At 38.7% G+C, this 27,085-nt stretch overlaps 2 protein-coding genes across 23 annotated transcripts in view; one reads left to right on the forward strand and one right to left on the reverse strand.

Annotated features, from left to right (window-relative positions):
- CCDC171 (coiled-coil domain containing 171) overlaps positions 1-27,085 on the reverse strand; it is a 379,181-nt gene that overhangs the window by 337,396 nt on the left and 14,700 nt on the right. For 9 of the 22 annotated variants that reach the window (XR_014247354.1, XM_082401593.1, XM_082401599.1 and 6 more), the window contains exons 1-2: positions 26,452-26,546; positions 9,661-9,796 (exon numbers count right to left, since the gene is read on the reverse strand). Coding sequence is in view for 20 of the 22 variants with exons in the window: in XM_082401593.1 (XP_082257719.1) it covers positions 9,661-9,796; positions 26,452-26,528 (213 nt within the window). In the remaining 2 variants the exon portion in view is untranslated. Of the gene's footprint in view, positions 1-9,660; positions 9,797-17,491; positions 17,650-24,618; positions 24,676-25,874; positions 25,919-26,121; positions 26,547-27,085 lie in introns of those variants that run through there. The other 13 variants (XM_082401590.1, XM_082401589.1, XM_082401588.1 and 10 more) reach the window with 8 other exon arrangements.
- PSIP1 (PC4 and SRSF1 interacting protein 1) overlaps positions 26,616-27,085 on the forward strand; it is a 73,325-nt gene continuing 72,855 nt past the window's right edge. The window contains exon 1 of the mRNA XM_082401671.1: positions 26,616-26,706. The gene's annotated coding sequence lies outside the window, so the exon portion shown is untranslated. The remainder of the gene's footprint in view (positions 26,707-27,085) is intronic.

The following is a 27,085-nucleotide window of genomic DNA, read 5'->3' on the forward strand; positions in this document are numbered from 1 at the left end:
TGTATAACAAAGTAAATCAGCTACATATAAATTTATCCCCATTTCTCCTCCCTCTTGCGTCTCCCTCCCACCCTCCCTAACCCACCCCTCTAGGTGGTCACAAATCACGGAGCTAATCTCCCTGTGCCATGCGGCTGCTTCCAACTAGCTATCTATTTTACATTTGGTAGTGTATATATGTCCATGCAACTCTCTCACTTCATCCCAGCTTAACCTTCCCCCTCCCCATGTCCTCAAGTCCATTCTCTACATCTGCGCCTTTATTCCTGTCCTGTCCCTAGGTTCTTCACAACCACTTTTTGTTTTTTTTTTTAGATTCCATATATATGTGTTAGCATACGGTATTTGTTTTTCTCTTTCTGACTTACTTCACTCTGTATGACAGTCTCTAGGTCCATCCACCTCATTGCAAATAACTCAATGTTGTTTCTTTTTATGGCTGAGTAATATTCCATTGTATATATGTACCACATCTGCTTTATCCTTTCATCTGTTGATGGACACTTAGGTTGCTTCCATGTCCTGGCTATTGTAAATAGTGCTGCAATGAACACTGGGATACATGACTCTTTTTGAATTATGGTTTTCTCAGGGTATATGCCCAGTAGTGGGATTGCTGGGTTGTATGGTAGTTCTGTTTTTAGTTTTTTAAGGAACCTCCATACTGTTCTCCATAGTGGCTGTATCAGTTTACGTTCCCACCAACAGTGCAAGAGGGTTCCCCTTTCTCCACACCCTCTCCAGCATATACCCTTTGTAGATTTTTTGATGCTGGCTCTTCTGACCAGTGTGAGGTGATATCTCATTGTACTTTTTTTTTTTTTTCACTGTACTTTCGATTTGCATTTCTCAAATGATTAGTGATGTTGAGCATCCTTTCATGTGTTTGTTGGCAATCTGTACATCTTCTTTGGAGAAATGTCTATTTGGGTCTTCTGCCCATTTTTGGATTGGGTTCTTTGTTTTATTAATATTGAGCTGCATGAGCTGCTTGTATATTTTGGAGAATAATCCTTTGTCAGTTGCTTCATTTGCAAATATTTTCTCCCATTCTGAGGGTTGTTCTTTTCATCTTGTTTAGTTTCCTTTGCTGTGCAAAAGCTTTTAAGTTTCGTTACGTCCCATTTGTTTCTTTTTGTTTTTATTTCCATTTCTCTAGGAGCTGGGTCAAAAAGGATCTTGCTGTGATTTATGTCATAGAGTGTTCTGCCTATGTTTTCCTCTAAGAATTTGATAGTGTCTGGCCTTACATTTAGGTCTTTAATCCATTTTGAGTTTATTTTTGTGTATGGTGTTAGGGAGTGTTCTAATTTCATTCTTTTACATGTAGCTGTCCAGTTTTCCCAGCACCACTTATCGAAGAGGCTGTCTATTCTCCATTGTATATTCTTGTCTCATTTATCAAAGATAAGGTAACCATATGTGCATGGGTTTATCTCTGGGCTTTCTATCCTGTTTCATTGATCTATATTTCTGTTTCTGTGCCAGTACCATACTCTCTTGATTACTGCAGCTTTGTAATATAGTCTGAAGTCAGGGAGCCTGATTCCTCCAGCTCCATTTTTATTTCTCAAGATTGCTTTGGCTATTCGGGGTCTTTTGTGTTTCAATACAAGCTGTGAAATTTTTTGTTCTAGTTCTGTGAAAAATGCCATTGGTAGTTTGATAGGGATTGCACTGGAACTGAAGATTGCTTTGGGTAGTAGAGTCATTTTCACAATGTTGATTCTTCCAAACCAAGAACATGGTATATCTCTCTATCTGTTTGTATCATGTTTAATTTCTTTCATCAGTGTCTTACAGTTTTCTGCATACAGGTCTTTTGTCTCCTTAGGTAGGTTTATTCCTACGTATTCTATTCTTTTTGTTGCAATGGTAAATGGGAGTGTTTCCTTAATTTCTCTTTCAGATTTTTCATCATTAGTGTATAGGAATGAAAGAGATTTGTGTGTATTAATTTTGTATCCTGCTACTTTACCAAATTCATTGATTAGCTCTAGTAGTTTTCTGGTAGCATCTTTAGGATTTTCTATGTATAGTATCATGTCATCTGCAAATAGTGACAGCTTTACTTCTTCTTTTCCAATTTGGATTCCTTTTCTTTTTCTTCTCTGATTGCTGTGGCTAAACTTCCAAAACTATATTGAATAATAGTGGTGAGAGTGGGCAACCTTGTCTTGTTCCTGATCTTAGTGGAAATGGTTTCAGTTTTTCACCACTGAGAACGATGCTAGCTATGGGTTTGTCATATATGGCCTGTATTATGTTGAGGTAAGTTCCCTCTATGCTTATTTTCTGGAGGGTTTTTTATCATAAATGGGTGTTGAATTTTGTAGAAGGCTTTTTCTGTGTCTATTGAGATGATCATATGGTTTTTATCCTCAGTTTGTTAATATGATGTATCACATTGATTGCTTTGCATATATTGAAGAATCCTTACATTCCTGGGATAAACCCCACTTGATCATGGTGTATGATCCCTTTAATGTGCTGCTGAATTCTGTCTGTTGAGGATTTTTGCATCTATGTTCATCAGTGATACTGGTGTGTAGTTTTCTTTTTTTGTGACATCTTTGTCTGATTTTGGTATCAGGGTGATGGTGGCCTCGCAGAATGAGTTTGGGAGTGTTCCTCCCTCTGCTATATTTTGGAAGAGTTTGAGAAGAGTAGGTGTTAGCACTTCTCTCAATGTTTGAAAGAATTCACCTGTGAAGCCACCTGGTCCTGGACTCCTGTTTGCTGGATAATTTTTAATCACAGTTTCAATTTCAGAGCTTGTGATTGGTCTGTTTATATTTTCTATTTCTTCCTGGTTCAGTCTCGGAACATTGTGCTTTTCCAAGAATTTGTCCATTTCTTCCAGGTTGTCCATTTTATTGGCATAGAGTTGCTTGTAGTAATCTCTCATGATCCTTTGTATTTCTGCAGTGTCAGTTGTTACTTCTTTTTCATTTCTAATTCTATTGATTTGAGCCTTCTCCCTTTTTTTTCTTGATGAGTCTGGCTAATGGTTTAATCAATTATGCTTATCTTCTCAAAGAACCAGGTTTTAGTTTAATTGATCTTTGCTATCGTTTCCTTCATTTCTTTTTCATTTATTTCAGATCTGATCTTTATGATTTCCTTCCTTCTGCTAACTTTGGGGGTTTTTTTTGTTCTTCTTTCTCTAATTGCTCTAGGTGTAAGGTTAGGTTGTTTATTTGAGGTTTTTCTTGTTTCTTGAGGTAGGATCGTATTGCTATAAACTTCCCTCTTAGAACTGCTTTTGCTGCATCCCGTAGGTTTTGGGTCGTGGTGTTTTCATTGTCATTTGTTCCTAGGTATTTTTTGATTTCCTGTTTGATTTCTTCAGTGATCTCTTGGTTATTTAGTAGCGTATTGTTTAGCCTCCATGTGTTTGTATGTCTTACAGTTTTTTTTCCTGTAATTGATATGTAGTCTCATAGCGTTGTGGTCAGAAAAGATACTTGATACGATTTCAATTTTCTTAAATTTACCAAGGCTTGATTTCTGACCCAAGATATGATCTATCCTGGAGAATGTTCCATGAGCACTTGAGAAGAAAGTGTATTCTGTTGTTTTTGGATGGAATGTCCTATAAATATCAATTAAGTCCATCTTGTGTAATGTGTCATTTAAAGCTTGTGTTTCCTTATTTATTTTCATTTTGGATGATCTGTCCATTGGTGAAAGTGGGGTGTTAAAGTCCCCTACTATGACTGTGTTACTCTCGATTTCCCCTTTTATGACTGTTAGCATTTGCCTTATGTACTGAGACGCTCCTATGTTGGGTGCATAAATATTTACAATTGTTATACCTTCTTCTTGGATTGCTCCCTTGATCACTATGTAGTGTCCTTCATTGTCTCTTATAATAGTCTTTATTTTAAAGTCTATTTTGTCTGATATGAGAACTGCTATTCCAGCTTTCTTTTGATTTCCATTTGCATGGAATATCTTTTTCTACCCCCTCACTTTCAGTCTGTATGTGTCCCTAGGTCTGAAGTGGGTCTCTTGTAGACAGCATATATACGGGTCTTGTTTTTGTACCCATTCAGCCAGTCTATGTCTTTTGGTTGGTGCATTTAATCCATTTACATTTAAGGCAATTATCAATATGTATGTTCCTATTACCATTTTCTTAATTGTTTTGGGTTTGTTTTTGTAGGTCTTTTCCTTCTCTTGTGTTTCCTGCCTAGAGAAGTTCCTTTAGCATTTGTTGTACGGCTGGTTTGGTGGTGCTGAATTCTCTTAGCTTTTGCTTGTAGGTAAAGGTTTTAATTTCTCCACCAAATCTGAATGAGATCCTTGCTGGGTAGAGTAATCTTGGTTGTGGGTTTTCCCCTTTCATCACTTTAAATATGTCCTGCCCCTCCCTTCTGACTTGCAGAGTCTCTGCTAAAAGATCAGCTGTTAACCTTATGGGGTTTCCCTTGTATGTTATTTGTTGCTTTTCCCTTGCTGCTTTTAATATTTTTCCTTCAGATTTTATTTTTGATAGTTTGATTAATATGGGTCTTGGCATGTTTATCCTTAGATTCATCCTGTATGGGACTCTCTCTGCTTCCTCGACTTGATTGACTATTTCCTTTCCCACGTTAGGGAAGTTTTCAACTATAATCTCCTCAAATATTTTCTCAGTCCCTTTCTTTTTCTCTTCTTCTTCTGGGACCCCTATAATTCAAATGTTGGTGCATTTAATGTTGTCCCAGAGGTCTCTGAGACTGTCCTCAATTCTTTTCATTCTTTTTTCTTTATTCTGCTCTGCAGTAGTTATTTCCACCATTTTATCTTCCAGGTCATTTATCCGTTCTTCTGCCTCAGTTATTCTGCTATTGATTCCTTCTAGAGAACTTTTAATTTCATTGATTGTGTTGTTCATCATTGTTTGTTTGCTCTTTAGTTCTTCTAGGTCCTTGTTAAACATTTCTTGTATTTTCTCCATTCTATTTCCAAGATTTTGGATCATCTTTACTATCATTACTCTGAATTCTTTTTCAGGTAAGCTGCCTATTTCCTCTTCATTTGTCTGGTCTGGTGGGTTTTTACTTTGCTCCTTCATCTGCTGGGTATTTCTCTGTCTTCTCATTTTGCTTAACTTACTGTGCTTGGGGTCTCCTTTCGCAGGCTGCAGGTTCGTAGTTCACGTTGTTTTTGGTGTCTGCCCCCAGTGGATAAGGTTGGTTCAGTGGGTTGTGTAGGCTTCCTGCTGGAGGGGACTGGTGCCTGTGTTCCGGTGGGTGGGGATGGATCTTTTCTTTCTGGTGGGAAGGACCATGTCTGGTGGTGTGTTTTGGGGTGTCTGTGAACTGATTATGATTTTAGGCAGCCTCTCTGCTAATGGGTGGGGTTGTGTTCCTGTGTTGCTAGCTGTTTGGCATAGGCTGTCCAGCACTGTAGCTTGCTGGTTGCGTGGAGCTGGGTCTTAGCGTTGAGATGGAGATCTCTGTGAGAGCTCTTGCCATTTGATTTTACGTGGGGCTGGGAGGTTTCTGGTGGACAAATGTCCTGAACTAGGCTCTCCCACCTCAGAGGTTCAGGCCTGACACCCGGCCAGAGTACCAAGACCCTGTCAGGCACTCAGCTCAGAAGAAAAGGGAGGAAAAAGAAAGACAGAAAGAAAGAAAATAATAAAATAAATTAAAATAAAAAATAAATTATTAAAAATAAAAAAGTAATAAAAATAAAAAGAAAGAACAGAACAACCAAACCAAAAAACAAAGCCACCAATGATAACAAGTGCTAAAAACTATCCAAAAAAAAAAAAAAAAATGGAAAGACAGAACCCTAGGACAAATGGTAAAAGCAAAGCCATACAGACAAAATCACACAGAGAAGGATACACATGTACACTCACAAAAAGAGAAAAAGAAAATATATATATATTTTTTAAAAAAACGGAAGAGAGCAACCAAATCAATAAACAAATTTACCAGTGATAATAAGCTCTAAATACTAAACTAAAATAAACATAAAACCAGAAACAAATTAGATGCAAAAAGCACACCCCAAGTCTACAGTTGCTCCCAAAGTCCACCGCCCCAATTTTGGGATGATTCATTTTCTATTCAGGTATTCCACAGATGCAGGGCACATCAAGTTGACTGTGGAGATTTAATCCGCTGCTCCTGAGGCTGCTGGGAGAGATTTCCCTTTCTCTTCTTTGTTCGTACAGCTCATGGGGTTCAGCTTTGGATTTGGCCCCTCCTCTGAACGTATGTTGCCTGAGGGCGTCTGTTCCCCACCCAGACAGGACGGGGTTAAAGAAGCAGCTGATTCGGGAGCTCTGGCTCACTCAGGCCAGGGAGAAGGAGAGGTACAGAATGCGGGGTAAGCCTGCGGCGGCAGAGGCCAGCATGATGTTTTAACAGCCTGAGGCACGATGTGTGTTCTCCCAGGGAAGTTATCCCTGCATCACGGGACCCTGGCAGTGGCGGGCTCCATAGGCTCCCGGGAGGGGAGGTGTGGATAGTGACCTGTACTTGCACACAGGCTTCTTGGTGGCTGCAGCAGCAGCCTTAGTGTTTCATGCCCGTCTCTGGTGTCCGCGCTGATAGCCGCAGCTCGCGCCCGTCTCTGGAGCTTGTTTAGGTGGTGCTCTGGATCCCCTCTCCTCGTGCACCCTGAAACAATAGTCTCTTGCCTCTTAGGCAGGTCCAGGCTTTTTCCCAGACTCCCTCCCAGATAGCTGTTGTGCACTAGCCCCCTTCAGGCTGTGTTCACGCAGCCAACCCCAGTCCTCTCCCTGGGATCTGACTTCTGAAGCCGGAGCCTCATCTCCCAGCCCACACCCGTCCCGACGGGTAAGCAGGCAAGCCTCTCAGGCTGGTGAGTGCTGGTCATAACCAATCCTCTGTGCAGGAATCTCTCTGCTTTACCCTCTGCACCCCTGTTGCTGTGCTCTCCTCCATGGCTCCAATGCTTCCCCCACCGCACACCCCCCCGTCTCCACCAGTGAAGGGGCTTCCTAGTGTGTGGCAACTTTTCCTCCTTCACAGCTCCCTCCCAGAGGGGAAGGTCCTGTCTCTATTCTTCTGTCTCTGTTATTCCTTTTTTCTTTTGCCCTGCCCAGGTACGCGGGCAGTTTCTTGCCTTTTGGGAAGTCTGAGGTCTCCTGCCAGCGTTCAGTAGGTGTTCTGTAGGAGTTGTTCCACATGTAGATGTATTTTTGATGTATCTGTGGGAAGGAAGGTGATCTCCACATCTTAATCCTCTGCCATCTTGAAGGTCCCTCAAGTATTTGTCTTTCTCTGTCTGACTTATTTCACTTACCATAATGGCCCCAAGGTCCATCTATATTATCACAAATGGCAAGATGTCACTCTTTTTTATAGATGAATAATATTCCATTTTATACACACACACACACACACACGGACTTCCCTGGTGGTGCAGTGGTTAAGAATCTGCTTGCCAATGCGGGGGACACAGGTTTGAGCCCTGGTCCAGGAAGATCCCACCTGCTGCAGAGCAACTAAGCCTGTGTGCCACAACTACTGAGCCTGCACTCTAGAGCCCACGAGCCACAACTACTGAGCCTGCGTGCCACAACTACTGAAGCCCGCATGCCTAGAGACCGTGCTCCGCAACAAGAGAAGCCAATGCAATGAGAAGCCCACACACTGCAATGAAGAGTAGCCCCTGCTTGCCGCAACTAGAGAAAGCCCGCACGCAGCAACAAAGACCTAACGCGGCCAAAAATAAAGAAATAAATTTTTTTAAAAAATAATATATATATACATATATATGTGTATATATATATTTGAAATATTTTCTTTATCCACTCGTCTATTGATGGGACACTTAGATTTTAAAGAAATTTTGTGCCAATCACCCAGTGTGTTAGCATTAGGAGTACCTGATAAGGCAAATATCTGGCCTTAGTTTTTAGATAGTTTCATTCCTCTCTGCCTTGCTTTATAATGGACATATTTAGAAATTACATGGCTAAAAAAATTACTACATGATATGAGTAAAATCAGCTAAACAAATAATTGAAACAGTAAAACTGAACAGTAATACAAACCTGGAGTTGAACCAACTATAACTACCTATTTTGAGAAAATTCTCTTTCTTCCGTGAGATAATTTCCAATCTCTTTAATGTGAACACATAATTCAAAATATTTTGATCAAATAAAAGATAATAAATGTATGTTCTGGTAAGAGAAATGTGATAACTATAAATATATGTGAAAGAATATATTTAATGGATGAATGATTATCATGACACTAATATTCTCAAGTAAAATGTACATTTGGTTTTTAAAAATAAGTTTTGGAGATTATGAACAATTAGCACCCATTTAACAAATACTACTTTATATTCAGTATGTAATAGTACAACATAAATAAAAGCAATTATTACTTCAATTATCACTTTAAAATTACCTCAATTGCCATTAAAAATACAAATAAAACAGTCATAGATTGATTGCTTGTTATTTTAATCATAAACCACTGTTCCTTAGAGAACCTGAAAAAAATCATTTTTCCGAACGTTTATTCAACACACAGCTACTGAGGGCCTACTACGTGCCAATAAGCAACTCGACAGGTACAGGGACAAAGCATGGTCACTACTTTCAGCTTTCACAAAGCTTAAGGACTAAAGAAGCGCAGGTAAGTGTGAAATAAATGTTTTAGCTCTAAAATATCTGTAACAGCAACATGTTATGGGAGAGGAAAGAAAGGAGTAATCATTTTCACCTAGCAAGGCTTTAAAAGGTTTCCTGACAGAACAGCATCAGAATTTAGCAAAAAGGGAAGGAAAATACACTGTTTATGCTTAACTGTCAATAAATTACAACTACTATTACAGTGCACAGACACTTCTCAAATTCTATTTCATTTAATTATCTCAACAACCCTTTGGGACCAGCATTTCACAATGAGAAACCAAAGATGTACAGGATAAATAACTCGCCCAAGGTCACATATCTTGTAAATGGAAGGGCCAAGAACGAGTCCAGGTCTCTGTAACTCGATATTCTTTCCACTACATCGGGCTGCCTAAGCTGAGCTTTAAGAATGAGTAAGATTTAAATAAAGAAAAAGAAGAAAACAGAGAAGAAAGACAACAGACAGAAGAGACATAAACATATAATTCATGAATTATCCTAGAGTAAAAAATAACTTCTGTCCTTGGAATATACACAAATACATATGAAATACATATATTTATATATATACACACACATACTAATAAAATAAAAGATATAATGATACAATTGAAAAAGAAACTAAGATAATTCATGAATTACACTGATCAAAAATTCCATACTCAAATCTAATTGCTTAAGAGACTGTTCTATGACTGAGACCATAAGGAAACTACATTAAGATTTCCAAAATGCCTAATTTACAAATCCCTTAGTCACCAAACGCATTCATCAATTAACACTTTTGAGCAAATATAATTCATTAATTAAAATAAAATCAAGGCAACATACCAATAAATACAACACTTCATTAAATTTCTACTTTAACACTCCTATACAATTCCACTATATTTAAAAAAACCATCTGTTTTATTAATGTCCTTTTTAAGCACAAGAATGTTACAGTGATAAATGTTAAAACAAGTAGTTTCTAATATGAAATGAATCTAAAATAATCAAACTCTACTTTTAACATTATTTGAGAAGAAAATAAATTCTACCTCTGCATTGTGCTTGGTTGTTATTTCCAATTTTTCTTTCTTAGCCCGATGGAGTTTCTTTCTGAGATCAGCAGTAATATCCAAGTCTGTTTCATTTTTAACCATTTGTTTTATATCAGATGAGGCATTCTTCAACCTATAAAATGAGATCAAAATAAAATATAATTATTATTAAGTAAATTTCCAGCATTTCCCATATTTCTGATAACCTATTTTTCAAAAAAAACAGGGGGTAAAAAAAAAAAACAGGGAACACGTTACGGTCCTTACCCTAAAGAAACTAACATGCCAGTAAAAGATATTGATTTCAAAAGCTAGATAGAAATGCAAAGCAGTATATGACTAGAAACAAACCACTGTCCACTGGGACACCACCATATTGTCCAAGATAGGCAATAAAGGTTATCTGATCCTATCACAAGCTGGCAAGTTTTGGAGAAGACTGAGTTCTTTCCTTTTAACCTTTTTAAATAACATATTTTACTTATTGCAAATATAACACATATTACAAAAAGAGAAAGTATAAGAGAATACAGACTCATGCTTTTAAATGGCAGAGTAAAGTTCTACTCTCTCCCCAAAAGTAAAATTAAAATTTTAACTAATTTAACAGCAAAGAGAATTTAGAGATATAAACTCACAAGTAGAATTAGTACCAGAGATAAGACAACAGCAATAAATACTGGAAGTTGGAATGCAGGTGAATAACTGGTAAGTGATTTATATAAGAGAGCTGAATTCAAAGCCAACAGTAGGAAAAGCAACCTGATTTACACCAGAGTCCCAAAAAGCTTAGTTCACTGGCAACACCTTTCAAAATGGGGGTAAAATCAGAGCAGAAAACAGGAGAATTGGTTGAAAGTCTGCCAAAGAAATAATAAGATCCTCAGATCCTCTACCCTATACACCACACAACTGGGTATTGATTTCTTCCCCACTCTGGCAGAACACTAGGGGTTTATCCCCTGGAGAGGATAAAACAGAACGTCTCTGGATTGGAGACATCAGATACAAATCGGGTAAGTGTTCCATACCAAAAGCAAGAGACTCGAGTAAAAAGTTATATAATAAATTATATCCCTGGTCTTCTTTTTTTTTTTTTAAACAGCTAGTTTTTGTTTGTTTGTTTTTAATTAATTAATTTATTTATTTATTTATGGCTGTGTTGGGTCTTCGTTTCTGTGTGAGGGCTTTCTCTAGTTGTGGCAAGCGGGGGCCACTCTTCATCGCGGTGCGCAGGCCTCTCACTATCGTGGCCTCTCTTGTTGCGGAGCACAGGCTCCAGACGCGCAGGCTCAGTAATTGTGGCTCACGGGCCCAGTTGCTCCGCGGCATGTGGGATCTTCCCAGACCAGGGCTCGAACCCGTGTCCCCTGCATTGGCAGGCAGATTCTCAACCACTGCGCCACCAGGGAAGCCCCTCCCTGGTCTTCTAATACTTATTGTCTAACAGAACAATGTCAGCCAAAGCAGAGACTAGAAGGATCCTCCCTGGAGAATCTAACCAGCAAGGTGAAAAAGATCTAAAGATGCCGATGTTAGGGGTTCTCCAGCAAAACAGCTTAACCAGATCACCCTACAGAGAATGCCTCATACACTGAGCTTCCAATCATCTTTTTAGGCCTCTACTTTTAAATATGAACAGAGAGCCAAGGATCACCAGAAGTTAAGCAGCATCTGATAAGAAAGACAGAGACTACAAGGGGCAGGGAAGAAGTCAAAGATGATGCAGGGAAAAGATAACTTTAAAAAAAGAGAAAGAAAAAACCCCTAATATTAAAATCCTCAGAAAAATAGGAGAGGATAAAAAAAATCCATAAAACAAAAACTGGATGTAATTAAAAATGAAATATTCATAGAACATAAAAGAGCTCTTGGAAATCAAAAACACAAACTAAGAAATGAAAAACTAAATAAATAAATGTAAATTTAAAAATCTCCCAGATGCCTAAAAAAATTCCAAGAGAAAATAATTTCCAATTTAGAATTTTATGCTCAACAAGTACCATTCAAAGACAAGAGTATGAGAAAGGCTATTTCAGATCTACAAGACATCAAAACATTTATAAGGGGCTATTGGAAGACTTGTTTCACCAAAATAAGGACCCACGCTGAGAAAGAAATGGGATCCCAGAAGTAGGGTATTCTAGATAAGAAAACAGCAAAGGGATGTCTAAGATAGTGATGAAAGGAAGCACCCAGTGAAATTTGTGCAGCAAATCACTTAAAGGGCAATCTGTTCCAACTGTACTGGCCAATGCCTCCAGGAGCAATTTCTTTAAGATGAAAAGAGAAAATAACAGAATACATCAACTATGTGAACATATTGACAGATTTATAAAACTTGGTGGGAGTATGAAGTTGAATTCGTAAGTTCATGGAAATTAAGCCAAGTAAACAATAAATGAGACAACTATTAATTAAATCCAAGAAAAACAAAATGTATACGAGAGAAAAAATTGTCACTGAATACTACTACATGGCTCAACTGGGAAGTTTTGATAATTATATGATAATGTAAACATTGATTAATCTAACCAAGATTATATATCACTAAATGAAGAGAGAATAGAAAAGGGAGGCAAGTATGAATGAAAACTAAATTAAGAACTTCTATAGTGGAAAGTCAGTAGATAATGGCTAAACATGAAAAATGAAATAGCAATATAAAAAAAATTTTTGAAGAGATACTGATTTTAAAAAACCATCTCAGAGAGTTGAAAATGATTCTTCCTAGGGATAAAGAAAGTTATTTGTCTCAAGGTAATAAGTACTGTTATTTTTCCTAACAGCAGTAAGTAAGCCTTTTAGAACAATTAGTCTTTAAATAACATGCATATGTAATTTTTTTAAAATAAGACTAAAATAAAACAACAGAGAATCAATGAAACCAAAATTTGATTCTTTAAATAGATGAATAAACTTGATAAACCTTTGGTTAGCTAGACAAAGAAAAAAGAGAAGAAACTCAAAGTATAAGCAAAGAATAAAAGAGGGAATGGCACTACTAACCTAGAAGGATTATAATGAACACCATGAACAACTTTATGCTAACAAATTAGACAATTTAAATCAAATGGAAAAATTCCTAAAAAGACAGTAGTTACTAAAACTAACTCAAAAAGAAAGAGAAAATCTGAATAGACCTGTAACAGATAACAACATTGAATTAATAATTTTAAAAATCTAATCATAGAGAAAGTCCAAGTCCAGATTCTACCAAACTTTAAGGAAGAAATAATACCAGTCCTCACATTAGAGGAGGAGGAAACACTTCTCCAAATCATTATGAGTCCAGCATTACCTAATACCAAAATATGGCAGACATCTCAAGAAAGGAAGAGTACAGACCAATATCTTTCATGAATAGAGATACAAAAAATCCTCAACAAAACATTAGCAAACCAAATCCAGCAACATCTTGAAAGAATTAAATTACAACATGATTAATTGGGATTTATCCCCAAAATAGAAAATTGGTATAATGTCTGAAACTCAAGTGATGTAATATACCATTTTACTAAAACAAAGGATGAAAACTATATGATCATCTCAATAGATACAGAAAAAGTATTTGACAAAATCCAACACCCATTCATGATTTAAAAAAATAAAAAATAAAAAATAACTCTTAACAAACTAGGAATACAAGGAAATTTCATCAATCTGATAAAGGGCCTCTATGAAAAACTGCCAAAAAGTAACATCAAACTTAATGGTGAAACACTGAAAGCGTCCCCTTAGACTGGGAACAAAACAAAGATGTCTGCTAGTAATACTTCTATTCAAGACTGTATTGGAGGTTCTAGACAGTGCAATCAGGGAAAAAAAAAAAAAAAAAGGAAAAGAAATAAAAGGCACATATACTGGAAGGGAAGAAGTAAAACTGTCTTTAATTGCAAAGAACATGATCCTGTAAGATTATCCAAAGAAATCCATTATGAAGCAAAAAGACTAGAACTAAAAAACAATTTCAGCAAGGTCACAGAATATAAGATCAATATGCAAAAACCAATCACATTTCTAAACACTAGCAACAAATAATCCAAAACTGAAATTTAAAAAATAATTCCACTTATAATAGTATCAAGTAAATAAAATAGATTTATGATTAAATTTAACAAAAAATGTGCAAGACTTCTACATGGAAAAGCATAAATTATTGTTGAACTAAATTGAAGACCTAAGTAAATGAAAAGACATTCCACATTCACATTCATGTATTTGAAGACTAGGATTTTAAGATGGCCACTTTCCCCAAATTGATCTACAGATTCAACATATTCCCTACCAAAATCCCAGCAGGCTTTTTTTTGCAGAAATTGACAAGCTGACCCTAAAAATTATATGAAAAAGCAAAGGACTCAGAAAAACCAAAATAATCTTTAAGAAAAACTACTGGGAGGACTTGCACCTTCTAAATTCAAAACTTACCATAAAGCTACAGTAATCAAAACAGTAGAGAATTTGAATTAAGAATAAACATGTAAATCAGTGTACCAGAATTGAGACCACAGAAATAAAGTCATATATATACAGTCAATTAATTTTCAACAAAGGTGTCAAGACAATTCAATGGGGAAAAGATAGTCTTATCAACAAATGGTGCTAAAACAACTGATCTCCACAGGCAAAAAGATAAATTTAGACCCTTTCCTCACACCATATACTACAAAGTAACTTAAAATGGAGCCTGGACCTAAATGTAAGAACTAAAATTGTAAAAATTCTAGAAAAAAACTTAGGAGAAAAATCTTCATGACCTTAAGTTGGGCAAAATTTCTTCGATATGAAACCAAAAGCACAATCCATAAAGAAAAAGAATTGAACTTCATAAAAAGTAATAACTTTTATACTTCAAAAGACATTATTAAGAAAATGAAGTCAAGCCAACAAATGGGAAAAGATATTTGCAAATTATATATCTGATAAAGGATTTGTATCCAGAATACATTAAAAACTTCTTTTTTTAAATAAATTTATTTTATTTTTTTTTTATTTTTGGCTGTGTTGGGTCTTCATTGCACACGGGCTTTTCTCTAGTTGTGGCGAGCGGGCGCTGCTCTTCGTTGCAGTGCGCGGGCTTCTCATTGCGGTGGCTTATCTTGTTGCGGAGCATGGGCTTTAGGCGCGTGGGCTTCAGTAGTTGTGGCACATGGGCTTAGTTGCTTCGTGGCATGTGGGATCTTCCCAGACCAGGGCTCGAACCCGTGTCCCCTGCATTGGCAGGCGGATTCTTAACCACTGTGCCACCAGGGAAGCCCCTAGAATATATAAAGAACTCTTGAAGCTCGATAACAAAAAGATGAATAACTCAATTTAAAATCAGGCAAAAGATCTGAATAGGCTTTTGACCAATGAAGATACACAAATGGCCAAGAAAAGCACATGCAAAGATGTTCAACATCATTGCTCACTAGGAAAACACAAAATAAAATCACAATGACATATTACTTTACTCTCACTGGAATGGCTATAATCAAAAAGTCAGAAAACAACAAGTGTTGGGGAGGATGTGGAAATGTATAAAACCCTTATACACTGCTGGTGGAAATGTAAAATGGTTCAGTCACTTTAGAATACAATTTGGCAGTTTCTTAAAAATGTTAACATAAATTTACTATATGATGAAGTAATGGTGCTCCTAAGAATCTACCCAAGAGATATAAAATATGTCTACACAAAGACTTGCACACAAGTGTTTATAGCAGCGTTATTCATAATAGGCAAAATGTGGAAACAACCCAAATGTCCATCAACTGGTGAATGGTTAACTAAAATGTATATATCCATAAAATGGAATAATATTCAGCAATAAGAAGAAACAAAGTACTGACACATGTTACAACATAATAAATCTGAAGAACATGCCTACTGAAAAGAAGCCAGACACAAATGACCACATATTGTATGACCCCATTTATATGAATTGTTCAAAAAAGGCAAATCTATAGAAACAGAAAGTACATTCGTGGTAAATAGCAGAGTTTAAATAACTTCATTGGTCCAGATTCTAGAATTCTGAAGAGTAATTTAACCATTAAAAATTATGACAGATGTATATTAATTTGGCAAGATGTTCCCCCAAAATTGATAAAGCAAGATACTAAATAATGTAAAATATTATTCTAATTTTTTAAATATATATTTATATGTTCAAAAGAAAAGGTCTGGGCAAGTAAATACCAAACTACTGTCGGTAGTTAAATCTAAGTGGTAGGATTATAAGCAGTTTCATTGTTTTATTCATTTGTATTTTTTAAATTATTCTAAAAACACATGCATTATCTGCATTAAAATATACATATCGGGCTTCCCTGGTGGCTCAGTGGTTGAGAATCTGCCTGCCAATGCAGGAGACACGGGTTCGAGCCCTGGTCTGGGAAGATTCCACATGCCACGGAGCAACTGGGCCCGTGAGCCACAATTACTGAGCCTGCGCGTCTGGAGCCTGTGCTCCGCAACAAGAGAGGCCGCGATAGTGAGAGGCCCACGCTCCGCGATGAAGAGTGGCCCCCGCTTGCCACAACTAGAGAAAGCCCTCGCACAGAAACGAAGACCCAACACAGCCATAAATAAATAAAATAAATTAAAAAAAAAAATATATATATATATATATCTATGTGTATATATACATCTGCACATATATAAGATAGGATATCAGAGCAAGAAGGAACCTTAAAACACTCTCTTTAGCAGTTTTTGAACCATCTTCCTCACCATAGTGGTGGAGAACCAGCTGATGAGACCTCACTCTTAACCCTTTAAACATCTGATAAAAGAAAAAATTCTTTTTAAGATAAAATTTTAGTAAAGAAAAATATTAATATTTTACTCATTTATTCTCTGCCTTGCTCCAGAAAGGATTTAAGGTAGCTCCTAAAGACAGGTGGGAAACGTTTAGGTAGCAAATCCTATTTATAAAGCAAAGTACATGTTAGTCATGGTACTTACCCCACCCACACATCCTTGCTGAAAAGGTGCTCAAGATCAGTTCTTCTCAAACTAAATGTGAGCAAGGACTATCCCCACCCAACTCCCATTGCTTCTGTAAAATATATTTAAAAGGGATAACTAAAAAAGAAAATGTAAAAACAGATAAAATTCAACTCTAAGTGTTTTTTTATTATTAGAGTCAACAAACAGAAAATTACTCTGTTACATGATTATAAAAGTTTCTAAACACTTGCTTTCAATTTCTGTACTTATTTCTTCGTAAACCACACTTTGAGTTGCACTCTCCAAAATGGCTCCGTTTCGTATTATGGACTCAGAGTTTTTATATTATTCACATGAGATATGAATAAACCAAAGGTAGGCACCTCACCCAAAGGCATATATGAATGGTACAAAAAAGATTGAGCAACAGCAATTCTTAGAATGTAAACTCCAAGAAAAGGAGCAGTTAGCAACAGGAGCTAAAACTAACAGAACGCTTAAGTAGGTAGAGTGATGAATCAGAGTTGGGGCAATGAGGAAATAAGAGGAAACACAGCAACACAGATTGTGGCAAGCCAAGTAAGAATGAATAAGCAGACGAAAAGATTTAGAGAAGTGGAAAAGAATAAGCAAGTCTCTAGGGACTGGAGAAAGTACAGACACTGACTTTCGTACACTGAGTTAACAAAGGAGCATAAAGAGCCACACAGAGTCTCCAAACCCAGTTCTGGTTTCTGTGAGGCATCATTCCTGCTCCTCCAGTCCCATGAAATTTCCACTTCCCTTACCATCCCGGGAGAATTCTTACAATCAGCCTCTCCAACCACTTATTTCTCCCTGCTCCCTGCAACCAAAAGCATTCCTCAACTAGAAGAAGAGACTGGAGGCTTACCTTTGGATATCACCAGAGGCATTATTTGAAGTGTCCAAACTCATGATGAGTCTTCCAACTCTTTTAAAATACCCCACTGTTGCTTAATGATATACTTCGTTATTAATGATTAAAACTGTCCAAGATGTCTGTGGCTTACAGGTTACACAGGCTGAAGTCTGTTAGAATAGTAAACAATATAACAGTAGTTATTTATATGAGTCCTGAGACTAGGGGTGATTTTTCTTTTGTTCTTTGACTTGTCTGTATTTTTAAGATTATTCTTTAAAAAACATGTAAATACTTGTATTTTTTTTTTTTTTAAATACTTGTATTTTTAAAAGCCACAGTGTTTGGGGACTTCCCTGGTGGTCCAGTGGGTACGACTCTGTGCTCCCAGTGCAGGGGGCCCAGGTTCAATCCCTGGTCGGGGAACTAGATCCCACATGCATGCCACAACTAAGAGTTCACATGCCACAACAAAAGGATTCCACGTGCCACAATGAAGACCCCGCATGCCACAACTAAGACCTGACACAGCCTAAATAAACATTTTTTTTAAAGTTTACAAAAATAAAAGCCACAGTGTTTTATTTTTTAAATAAGATTAGAAACAAAAATGACAAAACATTAGAAATTCCTTCTTATAAGAACAAGCTAATACTATAAGATTATTTTAATTTCTCAAATAAAAAGTAATAAAATAGTGACTAATTGTTCTTAAACTGGAAGAGGAATAGGTAGTGCCTATCTCTAGGGCACAGAATTCAGTATGAAAGAAAATGCAGTCCAGGGATGTTTTGGGGTCCCAAAAGACTTTTTCATAAATGAAATATTTTTAATGCAATGTTACAGTCAAAGAGGCCAAGGCACTCCCACATAAAAGATCTTACAATAATTTTCAAAGGCCTTCTCCCAAGGGATTGAAGAGGAAAAAGGAAAGAAGAGAGTATGTGTCACTTACCCTGGCCTTCTCTCCAGAACACTCTTCTACCAGAGATACTCCAAATTATACAGAGTCAACAATTGTAAGTTACTTTACAACAGTATGAAGGAATCTCTGGGTAAACATCTCAACCAGAGAGATAACAATAACTAACTAACTCCAAATAGACACAAATATGAAGATCTCACAAGTGTCTCTTGGTATCCCCAGTAGAAGTCCGATATCCTAAGAATGACCATGAGATTTGGTCTCAGAGAGATCTGAGCTAGGATTCCAATAAGCATCTTACAAGTATGTGGTCATGGGCAAGTCACTTAAACTCTCTGAGCTTGTTTCCTCAACCATAAGGAGATAACTATATCAAGCTCATATATTTGATATTTAAGTAATATACACAGCACATATACAGTACACAGTCACTGTCAGTTTCTATTACTGTAACACAAACCCTCTGCAATCTCTGATAAAGGAAAGGAGTAGGTGACACTTGGGGTGATTTGGTCTGGTTAAAGATGTAATAAAAGAATTGTTTAGTGGGAATTCCCTAATGGTCCAGTGGTTAGGACTTGGAGCTCTCACTGCCAGGGGCCTGGGTTCAATCCCTGGTGGGGGACTAAGATCTCGCAAGTCATGTGGCACAACCAAAAAAATAAATAAATAAAAATTAAAAGGGCCCATTGAGAGGCCAGGACACTGAGTGATAAATGACCCACCAAGGCACACCATTATGAAAAAAAAACAGAATTGTTTAGTAAAACTGTAGATATACAGGGATAGCTAGAAGATGCCCCCCCCCAAAAAAAAATCTAAACTGATCTGTCCCTGCTCCCAATAAACAATCCTGAGAGAGATCACTGAAAGAAAAGAGACTCAAATAAGCCAACTGAGATGTAGACTCAAAACACAGTACTGAGAACTGACTAATGGCTCCTACAGCCAAACACTAAGGGATCTTCAAAACAGTCAGTGATTCACACAGCTGATGCACAACAGTTTGACCTAGGACAAAGAAGACAAAACTTTTACCAAGATGGGGGGAAAAATATCCCATTTCTCCAGGGACCTAAATACAAAGTTTGGGAATAGTGGTAGACAAGCTAACACCACTATCATTAATCTATTGAGCACCTAGTAAAATGCCAAGCACTGTGTTTGGTACTTTATTTATACATAGAACTATAGAACTCCAACCCTTACAACACTGCAATGTAAAGATTATCCTTTTCAACAGAGAAAACTAAGAGATTAGAAGTAATTTGTCAAAAGACACATAGTTACAGAACCATAATTCCAACTCACTACTATCTATCTATCTAACTCTAAAGCCCAAGCTCTTTCTACAAGGTCATTGCTGATACAGTTAAACTATAAATTACCTTACCTGAGGTTCATTATCCTCATTTCAATTACAGAAACTCATCTAATTCAGAAAGGCTTAAATGACTTGCCTAAGGCCAGTCAGCTACTAAGTAGGGGACAGCAAGGACTCAATCAAGCTCTTCTGATACTGAGTCCCAAAATCTTTTCATCTTACCACCAGGCCCCCAAAGCTCAGACTCCAGAGGAACTGCCTTCAGAATGGAAGTAAAAGAGTTAGAAGGGACTGTTCCATACTTAAGAGTAATGTACAAGGCTCAAAAGTATATATAAAATGTCTCTATTTTTGTGAAAAGGATGAAATACACACACGTATGCATATGTGTCACAACAGGCACAAACAGAACCTCTCTTTACCTCACAGGAAAAGAATTTATATACTTAGGGCCTTAATAATGTCTACGTTTTTTGTTTTGTTTTGATCTTGGGCAGAGAAGTGTGGGAAGAGGTAGTTTACCAAATTTTAACATAGTTGTTTCAATAAAGCTAAATTGAAGGCAACCACCATTTTTCAGTGTATTATTTTGCTATGTAACATCTTCAAATCTGAATGGTCTTCTAGAGAGAAAATCGTCTTCTATAGCTCAGGTGCAAGTTTCATTAACTTCCAGATCACTGATACAGATAACGTAGTAGGTAGATGGTCCCCATGATCTCTGCCCCCTGGTGTTTCTCTCTTGTATAATACCCTCCCCTTTACTGTGGGCAGAACCTGTGACTTGCTTCTGACCAACAGGATATGGCAAAGGTGACAGGCTGCACTCCCATGATTATACTATGTTATATAAGACTCTATCCTAGCAGAGTGAAGTGACAGACAACCTCTAGCTGATCGTGAAGAAGCACACTGTCACGCTGTGAACTGCCTACGGAGCGGGCCACATGGCAGGGAACTGCAGGCAGCCTCCAACCCACAGGCAGTAAAAAGCCGGATCCCTCGGTCATACAGATGCCAACAGGAAATACATTCTGCCAACAACCTGAATGAACTGGGTAGCAGATTCTTTCCAGTCAAGCCTCCAGATGAGAACACAGCCAGCAGCACCTTGACAGCAACTTAGTGAAACTCTGAACAGAGGGCACACCTAAGCGGTGCCCAGATTCCTGACCTACAGAGACTGAGAAATAATAAATGAGGGCTGTTTGAAGCCACTAACTTTTTGGTAACTTGTTACATAACAAAAGAAAACTAATATGTATAAGAAGCTTGAAAATGCTTTTGCAGGGTTAAATAGAAAAAAAAAAGAGTGACATGTAAACTGCAAAATGGGTTCTTACCCCAGCCCTGCCTGTGTGTGTCTTTTATAAAGTCTCGTTGTTTTTCTATAGTTTAATTTCCTAATTAATTTACATAACAGAGTTTATAAAAATCCTATCTAAGGTAACTAGATAGAGAAAAGTGGGCAATATTTACAAAAAACAAATAATTACAAAATACAAATGAATAAGGGCAAACCACCAACAGCCACAAAACCTGCACGGAGTGGCGGTATCTACAGAGAAGAAAGCAGAGGAAAATAACAAGTGTGCATCTGAAAGGACCCCCAAAGGGTCAACAGACAGTTAATGGAAAGCACTGTAGTGCAACCTGAGAGCAGCAGCTGAAACTGGCACATGAAACAGGCGTATGGTAAGAGAGTCCTGAAAGGGTTGGTACAGTCCAGCCTCACAGACCTTCATAACTGACCTGTCAAGTTACTTCCTGGACAGGGGCCCACACTAATGAGAATCAGTAGAGGCTGGAATCAAAACTGAGCAGGGTAGGGGCAATGAAGACAAAGAGATGGCCCAGACCAAACTGTAGGAGGAAATAGGACAAGGAAATCTCAGAACCGAGCCACCATAGTTTTTAACACTCACAATAAACAAAAGACAGGGTTCTGTGAAGTTAGAAAAGTTTTCCTGAACCTTGCTCAAAGTTCAGGTAAACTAACCTTTCATAAAAATAAGCAACAGAAAAGTAGGGTGGTCAAATCCCATACAAACATAAGGAAATAGAGAGTAAGGAACAGAATGGACTCCTATAAATGAAAGAATGACAGAAAGACATGCCCACAAAACAGATGAAAATCATAACTTAGTATTTCAAAATGAGCTACAAGACATTAACAAAATGGTATAAGGCATGAAAGAATAGGAATCAAAATTAGAGACTGAATAAGGCACTTAAATACTGAACTGACTTCTCTTAAATAAATAAATAAATATAAATATCAGAAAAATTAAAATAAAATTTTAAAAAACCTCAGAAATAGGGCTTCCCTGGTGGCGCAGTGGTTGAGAATCTGCCTGCTAATGCAGGGGACACGGGTTCGAGCCCTGGTCTGGGAAGATCCCACATGCCGCGGAGCAACTAGGCCGGTGAGCCACAGCTACTGAGCCTGCGTGTCTGGAGCTTGTGCTCTGCAACAAGAGAGGCCGCGACAGTGAGAGGCCCGTGCACCGCGATGAAGAGTGGCCCCCGCTCGCCGCAAGTAGAGGAAGCCCTCCCACAGAAACGAAGACCCAACACAGCCAAAAATAAAAATAAATAATTAAAAAAAAAAAAAAAAAAACCTCAGAAATAAGGTGAAAAAGATCAGAAAGAATTAGAAATTAAAAATCATTTCTGCAAGGAAGATTAAATTAGAGGGAACAAGAGTAAATACACATGTTCAAAAAAATGCCTTTAAGGACGTATGAAGCGAAAAAGAAGTAAAATTTTTAAATAAAAATTTAAGAAAGAGATCAAAATGATTCAAGAGAAAGTGAAAAAATACTGAAAATACCCAAAGAATAACCAACATGCGGACAACAGGAGTCCCTGAATAAGAAGATCAAAGCAAGGGAAACAGAACAAACACTAAAAACTGTAATTCAAGAAAACTGTCCTGAAATACAAAAAGATTTTAATCCACACTTTCAACAAACAAACTGCATATCTGAGAATACTAACCCAGCACAACCAACAACAAGACACATTCTAAGATAATTACTGGACTTTAACAAAAACTTGTACACAAATGTTCATAGCACCATTGTTCATAAATAGCCAAAAAGTGAAAACAACCCAAATATCCATCAATTGGCCCATATATAAACAAAATATGAAATATTATTCAACGATAAAAAGAAATGAAGTACCAACATATGCCACAACATAGATGAACGTTGAAAACATTATGCTAAGTGAAAGAAGCCAGATGCAAAAGGCCACATATTGTATAACTTCATTTATGTGAAATTTCCAGAATAGGTAAATCTATAGAAACAGAAAACAGACTTGTGGTTATCAGAGGGTACAGAGAGGGGGAATTGGGTCTGAGTTCTAGCAGGTTATGAGGATTCTTTTGGCGGGGGGGTGGGGGGGGTGGGCGGTGATGGAAATGTTCTGGAATTAGATAATGGTGATTGCTGTACAGCTTAGTGAATATATTGAAAACCATCAAATTGTATACTTTAAAATGGAGAATTTTATGTTGTGAATTATATCCCAATTTTTTAAATTCATCATCATAAAAAATATATGCTGTCTATAGCCTCCTTTAGCAAACTCTTATTTTCTTCCCCTCTCCGATATCAGCTCTTGATGACACTAGGGTTCAAGGGCCTACCTGTATTTTAGGAAAACTAAATCAACAAAGGGCCAAATGTAGGTCTGTGGTCGAATTTAAACTATGATGGGACTTCTATGCTATTGAATATAGCAGAGATGTAGCAAAATCTCCCTTTTCTTTCACAAGAATGGAAAGAGGAAATGATGAGGAAGCTAAAGTAGCTAGGTACAGTAATGAAAACATCAGTGGAATATTTTCATTTAGCTAAGCCAAAGAAATGCAGGGTCCCCACATAAATACATGTTCCTAGCTTTACTTGAAACTTCCCTATGAAATGTTACAAGTTAAGATAAACAATAATTTGACTAATCTATATGTGTAATTAAAAATTTCTTATGATATGCAATCAATGACAGCCTTTCTCTTCAGCCTCAATATCTGTGTAACTCTTTAAATAATGCTTTCCATTTGAAAATATTCAATTCATCATTATCTATGAACAAATTGATACCCCAAAGCCACTCCCTGCTGTCATCATTCCTACTGTGGCAAACAACCCTTCTCCAGGTATCATGCTCAAGACTCTACAGATTATCTCATTTCACGCTACACCAACCCCAAGGGAAGATACCATTAATATCCCCATTTTATACCAGGGGGAAACTGGGGCTTAAAGATAATTCAGTCACTTGTCCCAAGTCACATCTCTAGTAAGTGACAAAGTCAGGATTCAAAGCCCCATCAATCCACCTAGAATGAGAAATCCCTGACTCCAGAGCTCTGCTGTGTGCCTTGCTATTGACCTTCAAGACATGGCTCACCCCATGGCTTCCCGTGCTTGTCAGGGAAGCACTCTGCTCGATACTGCAGATATCTTAAACACAGATCATTCTTTCACACTTCCAAACTAACTACAAGTCAGGGTCTTCTTAATGAGAGATGACTCAGACTTCCAGTGGATTTCTCAATCTGGATGGAATTTCCACAGGGCTGGGCCAAAACCAGGGCATCCTTTGGGCAGTGATGGATAACAGCAAAGCTTAAATCAGCTTTTTACGTTAATGTGTTAATATCTTAATCTTCTCCTGGTAGTGAAGTTGGACTATTCTCACCATTCCCACTGAAAATAGATGAGGGGATGTTACGTATATCATTCTTCAATAAGAAGTTTTTAGAAATAGGTAATAGGGCAACTGAAGCCAAGAGATCAATGGTCTGGACATCCCGAGAGTAAGTAAGACAATTCTGCTTTAGATTTCAGAGTCATCACTGGTACTAAGTTTTCCTACCTCACATTTGAGTCCTTCTGTTGGTCATCCAGAATATACTCATCTCTCTCAATGTGTCTGCACAGATCAGGGGAAAAGGGAGGGGCAGGGAGGATGAAAAGATAAAAGCTATTATTGAGCACTTCCTACATGCCAGACACTACATTAAGCATACCTGATCTCAGTGAATCTTCCCAATAACCCCAGAGATTATTATGCACATTTCACAGATGAGAACACTGAGGCTTGGAGAGGTTGAGTAACTTGTGTAAAGATAAACAGTGGGAGGGTTAGAATTCAAGCTCATATTCTGGCTGACTCCTAAATCCATCCTCTTTCATAACACAGTGCTGTCTTCAACAGTAACCACAGCTGTGTTGTGGGTGTCTATCAGCAAACTTATACATTTCACCTTTAAAAAAGATGTTTGGTTCTTTCATGAAAACAAGACCAAGACAAATGGGCTGAGGCAGTCAGTATTTTAGAATTAAATGGGACTTTAGAGACCAAGTCCATCCTCCTTATCTGACAGATAAGGCATCTTAATGCCCAGGGAGCTTAGGTGATTTGCCTGAGGTCACACAGCTAATAAAAGCCTCCACCAGACTAATACAGAAAGCTCCAGACTAAAATTACTGCCTTCATCTTTCCTTTTAGAAGGTTGCACTGCCTTTGTTTCCTCTTCATTTCATGGGAAACCAAGTGCATTTCCGACTCTAGGCTTTTGTTGTTATTAGGCACTAACTGTTCAATAAAACAAGTGACAAAAAATGCTAGGTTCTTTTCGCCAAGATTATGAAAACAACTATAAAACATCGACGTGTAATGTCTTCAAAAGAGTCGGACACCTAATGAAATTGCTTCTCAAGTAAACTTACGCAGTTATCATTGGAGATCTGCTTAAAACGAGAAAAAAAGTGTATTTGCCTAGGATAAATATCACATGGAATAAATAAAGAACAGTCAAAAGTAGGCTCCACTTCTGCAGAAATTGCACAGCCCGGGAAAAACTCACAGCCCTCTCTTCTGTCTCCTAAGAGTCCTGGTGTAGAAGCTACAGAAGACAGCCTAGCATAAACTCTTTCTTTCGTTTACCGAGCATTTATAGAATGTCTAGGGCGTGGCTGGCATTTTTATTAAAAAGGGATGAAAAAGACCTGGTCCTTGTCCTCGAAGGACTTACTGATTCTTGAGAGGGAAAGAGCCCAGCAGTCCGGAGTTGTAAACCTAAGAAGCTCCAAGTCCAGGCCCTCTGGGTCCTGCCCTCTGGTCCCTACCCAGTCGTCTGGGTACTGAGACAGTGGTCTTTGGCTAGGATGCTCCAGGAAGATCTTCCTCCAGGTGGGCGCAGAAGCCCGGCCCAGGGGGCTGGAGGTGTGTCCCCAGAGACGACACGAACTGCCACAGAACAGCCTCAAACTAACTCGGGGTCCCCATAACCCTCACTGCAGCCCCCTATACCTTTCCTCTCAACACCTCCCCGCCCAAATCTTTCTCCTCCAAAACCCCACACCCGGTGGTTACCTCAGGGGTCTCCCGTGATCCAGACTGCACACCCAAGACCCCTGGGGCAGCTTCGGATCTCAAAGGCAGAAAGAGGCCCAGGCAGACCGCGGGGTCAGAGCAAAAACTGTTGGAATACGTCGGACTCTAAGACCCAGGGAGGGGAAACAAAGAGCACAGGGGGGAACAAGAGGGAAACCAGCCCCAGCGAGACGGTGTTTACAACTGCCACTTCCGGAGACTCGACTTCCCTCGAAGACCTCCGCAGACTTTCGCTGGCCCCGGCCCCGCCCGGGCCCGGGGAGCCCCTTTCCTCCCGCCTCCGGCAGCCGGCAGCTCCAGGATACGCACTCGGAGAACGCCGGGCTCCGATTGGAAGATCCGGGCCCGCGAAGCTGCGCGGCTTCGCTGGAAGGCGACCGGCGCATGCGCTGTTGCTGGGGAGCGGCGCGCTCGCGACCGCGCGCGGTCCCGCGCCTGGCGCGGGCCCCCCCCCCTTCTCCCCCCGCCTGAGGACCCCTCGGCCCACGTTCCAGTGTGCTGGTCTCAGTGTGAGGTGCCCGGGTCACCGTCCCAGAATCCCCAGAGAGACGACTGAAAAGGCAGGTTTCTAAGCTCTAGCTCCTTTTCTCCGCCTACTGAATAAAAATCTTAAGAGGTCGGATCCCAGATGCTGTATTTTTAAGCTGGCTCCCCTGCTGATCCGTAGGGTCAGTACAGCCCCGCGGGGTCCGTGGTCTGGTGCCAGAACCGGGGAAAATTCTCTGGGCTCGCTTCTGCACCAGTGGTTGGTTTCCCGCTGTTTACACCGCTCGCCGCCTGCCGGACGCTTCTAGTCCCCTCCTCCCATCCCCATTGTATCCCAGCTGGTGGTTGTAAACGGGGACGGAAAATGCGGGCCAGCTCGCTGGTGCTGCTGCAGCGCCTTTCGTTATAAATATTACGTAACGAGGTACCTCGCGAAAAAGTCCTCAGAGCCTTAGCA

This window comes from Balaenoptera borealis (assembly GCF_965194805.1).
Source record: "Balaenoptera borealis genome assembly, chromosome: 8".
NCBI classification, from domain to species: domain Eukaryota; kingdom Metazoa; phylum Chordata; class Mammalia; order Artiodactyla; family Balaenopteridae; genus Balaenoptera; species Balaenoptera borealis.